This window comes from Coffea arabica, chromosome 10c, assembly GCF_036785885.1.
Source record: "Coffea arabica cultivar ET-39 chromosome 10c, Coffea Arabica ET-39 HiFi, whole genome shotgun sequence".
Lineage (NCBI taxonomy): Eukaryota > Viridiplantae > Streptophyta > Magnoliopsida > Gentianales > Rubiaceae > Coffea > Coffea arabica.
Window position 1 is genome coordinate 47700735 of NC_092329.1, and position 10922 is coordinate 47711656.

The following is a 10922-nucleotide window of genomic DNA, read 5'->3' on the forward strand; positions in this document are numbered from 1 at the left end:
AGCATCTGCACCTCTATCAGGAGTAACTTGCATGTCGTGGTAGAGCTGAATCACACCTTTGGTATTGGTTTATTTTTCATGACATGAATTAGCGACATTCTTTTTGGCTTTTCTCTTTCGATAGGCCTCTCTCTGCTTGAGACGGTGCAATTCTTTCTCCTCAGGCGATAACATAGCATATTTCTCCCTTAACTCCTGATTACGGATAGCTTTTTGCGCAGCTAACTTATGATTATCACTATAACTACTCATCCTATGGTATAGCTAAATATGCTTGCTTTATAAGTAAAATTCCCAGAGACCACAAGTACTTTAATGTTACTGGCTAAAACTGGCAGATGATAAATAAAAAAGAAAGCTATAAACACATAAACATCATAGAGCCGAAAATGAGACAAGCAGAACTTTAGTTGACGGTCATTGGGAAAACATGGATAGGAATACGAATGAAACTTGATGCAACCATGCAAATGCAGCAAATTGCAGTGAAAGTAACCAAATATAGCAGAGAAAATATTACTGAACAAAAGATCTCCAAAAGTATTAAGCAGTTGCTGCAAAAAAAGAAAACTAACGTCAAAAACACATGCATGCAAACCATAAACGCATAGTGAACAAAAGCATGCAGCAGCAAAGCATGGAAACCAAGAGGTAAACAACTGATCAGTAGCTATTCATTGAACAAATAACGAAATAATGTAATAGAGAGCGAAGCAAAAGTAAAATCTGAACATGTCTGTAACAAAGAGAAAAAGGAAAAAGATGAGTACCTGTAGCGAAAATGCAAATGAAGCAAACGAATCTGAGGTGAAAGAAAGCAGAACAAAGCTAATTCATGAAGAATAGCACGTGTGTATGTATCTTCATACTGAGGTCAATACACGCATATGACTCTGCTGAATATGCCGTTGGAAACAGCAGATACATGCAAGTGGGTACAGAAAATCTACTTTCCAATGGTAGCCTCAACCTAAAATCTCATAATCCATAAGAAAGGCATCTTTGAGGAGGAAATGTTAAATTGGAGGCTGAACTTACTGTTTGTTGATTTAACAGAATCTTGTCAAGGTAATTGACTAAAGAGGCCACTTGATAACAGTCAAAGAACCATAGAAAAAGAATCTCACACGAAGGAACAATGAATGCACAAAGGATAGAAATGTAATATCAACTAAAAAATTCTCTGGTTCTTACACACATTTATAAGACAACAAAAAATATGAGTGGCACCATATAGAGTAGAAAATGACGGCAATGTCCTTGGAAGTGCAGATGAAAGTAGCTTTGCAAAGTAAAGAAGAAGTGCCTCTTATATGTTGTAAGGATATTAAGGATAAGGATATACTTTGCGGCAATTACAATCCCATACACAAAGAAAGAAAGAAATAGTAGATCCCAGCCAAATTATTCACCCATGGCAACCAGTACTCCAGTTAGAATCCCCTCTAAGATGAAGGCATGGGTCTATGGCCAGTATGGGAAACCTGAGGATGTCCTTAGATTGGAATCCGAGGTTGATGTTCCTGAAGTAAATGATGAACAGGTTTTGATCAAAGTAGCTGCTGCATCCCTAAATCCAGTCGACATCAAAATCATGGCTGGTTTATTCAAGGCCACTGATTCTCCTGTGCCCGTAAGCCTCTTTTTTTTCAGTAAAATTTTTGTTTGTTTTAGTTGCTAGATAGCCCTTACTGCTGTTTTGTTCATCTGGTAGACTGTTGCGGGTTATGATGTCGCGGGCGTGGTGGTTAAAGTTGGAAGCAAAGTAAAGGAATTCAATGTCGGGGATGAAGTATATGGAGACATTCACGAGCATGCTTTGAATAACCCAAAGGGGTCTGGGTCACTGTCGGAGTACGCTGCAGTGGAGGAGAAGGTAGTAGCTTTGAAGCCCAAGAATTTGAGTTTTGCTGAGGCAGCTAGTCTTCCTCTTGCCGTTGAAACAGCGTACGGGGGCCTTGAACGCGCAGGGTTTTCAGCTGGTAAATCCATTCTCGTTCTGGGCGGTGCTGGTGGAGTTGGATCTTTGGTCGTTCAGGTACATTTTTGTGTTTGGTTTTTCCCCTTAAATTCCAATACTTTAAAAATCAGCTCTAGTTGATTAGTTCCAAAGAATTAGTGATCAGCACGAAGTTGAAGGAGTCTCTGTTTTGACCAATGAAGATGAGACGTCCTCATGGCGGGGCGCATTTGTAAAGCAGCGGGGCGCGCTTGTATTAGTTGTATGGCCGCGGGGCAACGGTGGGGTGTAAGTAAGGAGTTCGGTTGTGCTGAGACCAGGCAAACGCTCAGCATATTTTTTAGTGTTATTATCACTTTATTTACTAAAACTATATTACTATTATCAGTTTACCCCTAACGTTATCTTTTAGTCACTTTATTCTCATAAGTAATTCAACTCAACATGTTAAGAAATTTTGGACAAAAATACCCTTTTATTTTATAGCATTACTACATTGTTATTATCACTTTATTCGTTTGGATTATAGTAATACAATCTCTTTAGTTTCTAACATTATTTTCTAGGCATTTTATCCCATCATTAATCTAACTAGTATAGTAAAAAAATTTTAAATATATTTATCCTTTTTTATATATAATTAAAAATAAAAAAGTTAGAATGGTTATTCTTTCTTTTTTTTCACTTTGAGAGATCGAAAAACATAAAAATAAAATGATTTTCTCAAATTTCTTTTTTTTCACACTTATTAATACTAAGAAAAGAAAAAGAGATAGGAAAGAAGGAGACAAAAAATTAGATTTTGCAAAAAAAGAAAATAAAGAAAAGTCTAACATTATTGTATTACTTTAAAGTTGTCGGGATTAGAATTGGAATTTGGTGGTAAACAAAAAAGTAAAATAATAAAAGTATTTAATTCTTTCTTATTTGTAATTTTTAAAAAAAAAAAAGAATTGAGCTCTCTCTCTTCCCCTCCCCTTCTCCATCTTTCAATTTTTTTTTCAAAATAAGATTGCCAAGAAGAAAGAAATTAATGTTTTGACTTTTTTTCTTGATACTAAAAAGGAGAAGAGTCACTTTAAATTTTTTATTATTTTTATTATGCAAAGAGGAGGGTATTTTCTTCTAAAGTTTTTTAACTTGCTAAGTTGATTTAATGGTAGGATAAATTGTCTAAAAAATAACTCTAGGGGGTAAATTGATAATGAGACTATATTTTATGGGGGTAAAGCAATAATAATTTTAAGGGTTAAACATGTCTTTTCACTTTAATTAACAAACTCCGTTAAGTTTGACCGTTAGTTTTTGGGGTAAAGTGACTAAAAGATAACGTTAAGGGGGAAATTGATAGTTACACCAAACGTTAAGGGGGTAAGTGATAATAATCCTATTTTTTTAATTTTTTTTTTAGGGTAAAGTGTAAAAATGTCCCCTATGGTTGAACTAACCTACAAAAAATCCCTTATAGTTTCAAATCATACATTTTCGATCCTTCATGATTTAAACTAATTTGAAACAGTAATGGAAATCATCAAAACTAATGGAAACGGATGAAATGATACAATTACCCTAATATATATAAACAATAAAAGACCTTCTAATAACTATCCTATTAAGCAAACTTACGAAAAAATCCTCTGTGATTAAGCCAATCTACTGAACATCCCCTATGGTTACATGTTACTTTTATTTATTTATTTATTTTATGCATAGGAATAAGGTAAGTTGTATTGGAAGTATTTATTTATTTATTTTATATATAGAAATAAGGTGAGTTTTATTTGGAAATTTTTATTTATTTATTTTATATATAGAAATAAGATGAGTTGTATTTGAGAGTTTTGGGTTATTTTTGAAAATTTTATGAGTTCTAAAGGGTTTAATAGGTATATCAGCTAAAAAATTGAATTAAAAAATTAGCATTTTCCACGTCAAGCAGCCTCAAACTCATTAATTTAAATGATTTTTGTCGATTTCACATTAGTTCAAACTATGAGATACTGGATTATATGATTTGAAATCATAAAGGACATTTTCTATAGGTTTGCTTAACCATAGAAGGCTTTTCTGTATTACAATTCTAAGGGTATAATAGGTATATCAACTAAAAATTTGTTTGCTTCAGTATAAATACTCGCAAAAGAAGCGCATGTATTTCAAACCCATTAATTCAGAAGATTTCTGTTGCTTTTTTAAATTAGTTCAAATCATGAGATACTAGAGTGTATGTTTTGAAACTACATGGGATTTTTCTGTATATTCACTTAACCTTAAGAGATTTTTCTATATTTTACCCTTTTTTTTATCTTACATACTTTAAATTGTTATAATGTATTTTTCTATAAAAAATTTTCAAAAAATACAATTTAAACGAGTTTATAGCAGTATTTTAAAAATCGGATCGGACCAACTGTGTCGACCGGTCGGACAGCGAACCGACCTTGGCTCTGGTCCCGTTCATGCTTTGGGTTGATTATACTTAAAAACCGGATTGAACCGTTCAAACTGTGCGAACCAAATTGAATCATTGAACTGGCGGTTTTTTTGTTTTTGTCTATTAAATTGAAAAAATTAAAAAATATATATGTTTTCTTTAACCTTAAAAACTAATTATTAAATGCCACATTCACTCACTTTCTTCTCATTTTTTGGCTCTTTTCAAGGTTGTATTTTTATTTTCTATTTTCTTGACTTCCTCCAAACTCAAAACTTCTCTTTTTTTCAAGTTGCAATATCTAAATATCAAAGACTTGAATTAAAATTTAAACTCACAATGTCTAATTTTCATAGATGTGAATTTTGTATAATTTCAAAATATTGTGGTATTTTTGAGCTAGATTTAACATTATTTTTTTGGTAAATTCAATTAAGATTGAGATGAAATTTATTTGTTTCAACTTATAATTTAAAAAATTTATTTGTGAAAATCCAACTTTTTTGAAAATATTAAATTTTCATCATATAAAGTCTTAAATTAGTCCAATGCATGTCTTATTTTGTGCATATATATTTAAATAAATCATTTTTTAGAAAATTCATTGAACCAAGGTTAAACCGATCGCACTGGTTGAATCTCGACCCGAATACCTCACTGATTCAATTAACGGTCCGAGTTTTAAAACATATTAGTTTATAGAAGAAAGTGAGGAGAAGGAAGTATAAACGAGTTATTTGAGTCTGAATTACTCCGTATTTAGCATTAGTGATAGATGGGAGATGATAAAAAACCATAAATGGAAAATAATAAGGGAGCGAGAGTAAAGACTTTTTGACGATTTAAGATGTGTTTCAGATTTGGGGGAAAAAGGAGGACGATTTGTAGCTGCACCAAGTGTAGAGATGGGGAGCTACTCTTAAAGAACATTTAGTATCAAGTCCTCCTATTTTGGCTCAGTTATAAAATTTGGCCCACATGTTATCTGCATTTCTTATTTAACCCCAAAACTAGATTTCTTATCAATTTTACCACTTTTAGATTGTAATACATATCATAAGAAAAAAAAAATCCAAGTTTCAAAGTAGTATTGTCTCTTGTCAGATACAAGACTACAGTCTAAAATTTGTCAGATACAACCGTTATAAGATGCCCAAGACTACTATTTTATTGAATTTTTACTATATGTTCCATACTATTATTACTACCATATATTGCAACAAGAAAATTTTTTGTAGTTTTCATAATTGTGCATTTTTTATGGAAAATAATATTTCTCTTATTTTTTGCAATATTTTTTTAGTATTTTATGTATTTTTAAATGGTAAAAATTAAAAAATACGTAGGACTTATGCCTCAAGCCGGGGAGCTTTTGGCCTACTTGGGTGGAGACAAAACGCCTCCAACCTGTCCCAACATTTTTTACTTTTAAAACATTTAGCAGTACTGTACCAAGTCATCCTTGGCAGAGACGAAAAGCCAGCAATATTTAATTACTATATGTATCAATCAAAATTTCGGATTTGGCTGAACCATCATAGCAATTTTAGGTTTGGCTTCTGGATTAGATAAATTAAAAGTAATTCTGAAAATTGACCTTTGATTAGAACATGAAGATAAATCATACTGCCTAAATTCATGCATGGCTGAAACGATTGTTGATCTGAGGCAGCTGGCAAAGCATGTCTTTGGTGCATCCAAAGTTGCAGCTACTTCTAGCGCTGGGAAACTGGAGTTGCTTCAAGTCCTAGGTGCTGATTTGGCAATAGACTACAAAAAGGACAAGTATGAAGATATGCCAAAGAAAATTGATGTGGTATATGATACCGTTGGTAAGAATGAATCCTGAGCCATCATTCTCTTGCTCTCTGTTTTCTGCTAGGCAAAAAGTTTGTATAACTTTTTTATAAACTGTCAATGTATAATTTGTTTTTTTTTTCACGCTAACATGTTTAAATCATACCGCATATCATGAATTCAAATTATACAAATGTAGCATATATGTAAAATTGTTAGTGTAAAAAAAATAAACTTATTACACTGTTAATACATAAAAAGTTAATCCAAAAAGCTTTGCTGAACTAGCTTTCTTGATAATTGCTAGTAATTAATTTGGATAAAATTTCTTACATTGTCAGTGTATGCATTTATGGACCTAGATGCATGTCACGTTATTTTAATTTAGATTTAAACATCAAATTTTTCATATGTACTATGTATCTAAATCCGCTAATGTATACATGACCGTGCACGAAAAATTTACCTAATTAACTTCGCAAATGTGTGAAAATGAGCAGGCGAGAGTGGCAGGGGTAACAAGGCAGTAAAAGAAGGCGGAAGCGTGGTGACAATCGTGGGGGGCAGGCCAGTGGTTCCCCCTGCCTTCGTATTTGAGGTCACTTCAACTGGCACTGTCTTAAACAGACTCAAACCTTTCATAGAGGAGGAGAAACTGAAGCCGGTGATTGACCCGAAAAGCCCATTCCCATTCTCTCACACCATTGAAGCATTTTCCCATCTTCAAACTGGTAGAGCTACCGGCAAGGTGGTCATATATCCAATTCCCTGATCACTAATCATTGCCCTCTCGAATCCCTGGACGCATCATAAACTTTTACTACTAAGGTGGCGTTTGGTGTTCGAAATTTTATGATGTACATACATGTATTGTATCATGAATCAAATGATTTTCATGATTCTAAGATGTACGTACATGTATTGTATTATGAACCAAATAATTCTAAGATGTACATACATTGTGATAAATGTATATTCATTCATAATTATATTCATGTATGTGGGGATCGTTGAATGTAATGATAGATTCATGTATTTGACCATAGAATCATGTGATATACATGAATTTGTACACAATATCTTGAATCTATTTATACAAGTATTTTTTAAAATTCATTTGTTTTTTAAACAATATCTCCTATATAAAGAGGTCAAGTAGAGAGTGATTTGCTGCAGAAAATTACTTTCCTACTATTTTGAATTCTCTCAAAAAGCACTCTTTAGTTCAAGAGGGTTTGTCTTATTTTGTGCAAAAGTCTAAGACAAGCAAATTTCATCTTATCTTAAAGGATATTTGTCCAAGGTTATTGCACATTATACCAGACAAATAAAGTTTAAAGAAAAGTGAATATTCTATCACGATTTGAAACAAATTCTTGTCACAATATTTGCTAGTTTGTTATAATATTCCCAACATTTGGTTCTCACCTTGAAATCGGATTTGGATTTGGGATCATTCATCCTGGGTTTGGAATGGAATCTATTATTCCAATAAATCTGTCTGGTTCAGTACCAAGAATGTATATCATAACTTTAGTTGATGTTTGGTTCGTTGGCTCTTTCGAAATGGAATATAAGAAATTTTCACTAATTAAGTGTATTAATATAAATATATTAGTAAATTTAGTATAACTAATTAATAATTTCTATTGATAAATATTTATATTATTAGTATAATTCAAAATATCAAGTAGATTACATATACTAATACACATTATATAATACATATAAATAATAATATCATTATTATAAGTTTGTAACTAATTAAATTAAATATTATATATAATTAAATACAATTATAAAAATGTTATAATATAAATATATAATATATAAAAATATTAATTTTACTAATATATTATATAATTATGGGATAATTTCAGAAACCTCCCCTGAGGTTTCTGACATTTACACTTACCTCCCCTGTGGTTTGAACAATTACACTGACCTCCCCTGAGGTTACTAATCCTTTACAAATCTAGTCCAAATGATTAAAATATTATTTTAGAGAGTGAAATTAGAATTTTGTACCTGATTTGTCCTTTGTGCCACATGTCCAATGAATGGCAAAGTATTACAAATTAATTAACAATTAATAAACTTTAACGAGCGTAGTTTATAGGCAAATACGTATTGTCTATTTAAAGTACCAACTCTTTACATGAATTTTACTTTCAAACATTTACTTTATCACAAATATTTATTCTCAAATACAGATTTGTATTTACTCTCAAATATTTAATTTTTGTTAAATACAAAACCTACCAGTTTTTCTTCCGTATAAATATTAATATAACGCTTTTTCAATTTTAGTTATAAATATTTATGTATTTAACATAAATTAAATGATTCAGGGTAAAATATCCATAAAGATCCAATACTTTACTCATGTAATGGATTAAAGTCATAAAAAATTAATAGTTTATGAGGTCATTTATTTTTTTAAAAATATTTAATTTATATTAAATAGATAACCTACTGATTTTTTTTGCAAGAATTTTACTTTAACACTTTTTAATTTTTAATTACAAATGTTAATATATTTATCATAACTTAAATATTTGAAAATAAAATATCTGTAAAGAGCCGATACTTTAAATAGGATATGCGTATTTGCCTATAAACTACACTATTTAAAGTAAGGAGTATAGTTTATTGATTTAAGTTAAGGAGTGTAGTTTATTGATTTAAGTAAGGAGTGTAGTTTATAGGCAAATACACATAATTTATTTAAAGTACCGGCTCTTTATAAGTATTTTATTTTTAAATATTTAATTTATAATAAATATATCAATATTTGTAATTAAAAATTAAAAGGTGTTACAATAATATTCTTGTAAAAAGAAAATCGATAGGTTATCTATTTAATATAAATTAAAATTAAAAAAAAAAAAGAAATGGCCTATAAAATGTTAATTTTTTATGGCTTTTATTCATTTTTGGAGCAGAAACAACTAATCCATTTTTCTTAACTACTTTTAAAAATATACTTAAATGTTTAAAATGTTGTTCTATTGATTCTGAAAATATTAATACATCATCTATATAGACTATACTAAATGAACTGTAAGGATTGAAAATATCATTCATTACCCAGGTACTTATATGAATGCATGTGTTTAATTAAACTTGCAATATTCATAAAGTATGAGGACTTACAATGAAAATTTGTTGAGTATCACACGGAAGCTTGAGATGAATTCAACTTTGAAGACTTTATTGCAGTAATAAAGTCTTATGCCAAGACTTTTGAGTACAAAACTTTGAAAGCTTAGAAGAGTAGGTGAGAGTTGGTGTAATGGATTTTTGAGAGGATTACAATGGACTTGACTAAAACTTCTGTTAATTCTATTCACCGATGCCTTCTGTCTAGTATTTTGATTCTATTTATAGAGGCTCGGGAGGTTACATTTGAACTTCATTTCATCTTCATTTGAATTTCATCTTCTTTTTCTGTTGAATGGCCGACATCTTTTTGTAAAAGTCTTCGGGGTCTTGTCCGCCTATTGGGTCTTGCCCTCCAAACGGATCAAAAGTTGAATCTGATGAGCCTGCTGACTCCTCTATTTTGTCGCTTTTGTCATCCTTATCTTGCTTTTGTAGATAGTCCAAATATTCTTTAAGCATCTCGGGATTCTGCATCATCTTTTTCATCAGAAAGTCATTTGAAAATGCCTCGGATGCCATATTTGTCATTTTTTCTTTATCTTTTTTCTTCGGAGTGGTTGGATTAGGTAGAATATTAGTTGGCTTGGGTGGCATTGTCGTTGGAGTGGGCGACAAAGTTGTTGAAGTAGTGGTTGAATCTTTTGTCCATTTGAGCTTTTCTCCAGTTGTTAGAAATCTTATCACATTTGCTTGATCTCCGAATTCTTGATTGAATCCTGTCCACCATTTAATTTTGAATTCTCTGACAAGGGACATTGGAAGTGGCTTTTCTAATTCTTGATGGATTTTGAAACTCCAGCAAAATATCCACGGAACTTTGAACTCCATATGAAATAAAATTGGTCTTATATATTCCTCCCCCTTTGCTCTTTTTAGATAGGTTTGAAATCCCATAAGCACATTTGGAGGGAGTATTTCTGATTGTGGTCCAAACCATTTCCACCAGTGATTGAACCAAATTGGAAATTCTCGATTGCAATTTTCTTTGAAAGTGAAGAACCAGGAATGATTGAATGGTCTAAAAAGGAAAGCACGATACCATGCCATTTTGTAATCTTGATATGTGAATCCGTCTGGAATGAAATTGACTGAGAAGGATTTTTTCGAATAAAGAGAAGTCCATTCATTGGGCGAACAAACTTTCTTTATGATGCATTTTGAATGACTAATAACATTTGGATTTTTCCTATCTGGAATAGGGTAAATTTCTACAGATTGAGTATCTGTAAGGATTAATTCATAATAGTCCAGATTTTTTGAAGGGTCATCTGGTTGCCAATAACATTTTGGAGGGAAAATTCTTTGGACAGTTTGGTTGAGTGTAGTATATAATGGTGTTTCTTGGAATCTGGTCAAAGTGATATATTGAACGTTTGGTTTAGTGAAGTAAATATTTTCTTTGGATTTTTCAATGGGACTTTGAATCTGTTGAAGAGATCTTATAGGAGGAAAAGTTGGAGTACGAGCAGCTTGACTATAAGTCAAAGCTGGAAAGTCCTGTAAGATTTGAAATCTATTTTGAGAAACAGGAGTAAGACTCATCTCATAATCCTGAGGAGTCTTTGG

The 10922-nt window shown here is 31.4% G+C and overlaps 1 protein-coding gene across 1 annotated transcript; it reads left to right on the top strand.

Moving 5' to 3' along the window:
• Positions 1-1274: 1274 nt before the first annotated feature.
• Positions 1275-7190, top strand: LOC113713366 (2-methylene-furan-3-one reductase-like). The gene is made up of 4 exons (XM_027237085.2): positions 1275-1633; positions 1715-2038; positions 6067-6226; positions 6692-7190. The coding sequence occupies exons 1-4, from the start codon at positions 1415-1417 to the stop codon at positions 6961-6963; spliced, it is 975 nt and encodes a 324-aa protein (XP_027092886.1). The 5' UTR covers positions 1275-1414; the 3' UTR covers positions 6964-7190.
• Positions 7191-10922: the final 3732 nt, after the last annotated feature.

Excerpts from the sequence above, each read along its gene's own strand:
- LOC113713366 (XM_027237085.2), top strand. The coding sequence starts at position 1,415 with ATGGCAACCAGTACTCCAGTTAGAATCCCCTCTAAGATGAAGGCATGG. Across the intron at positions 1,634-1,714 it reads CCACTGATTCTCCTGTGCCC|ACTGTTGCGGGTTATGATGT; the intron begins GTAAGCCTCTTT and ends TTCATCTGGTAG. Across the intron at positions 2,039-6,066 it reads TTGGATCTTTGGTCGTTCAG|CTGGCAAAGCATGTCTTTGG; the intron begins GTACATTTTTGT and ends GATCTGAGGCAG.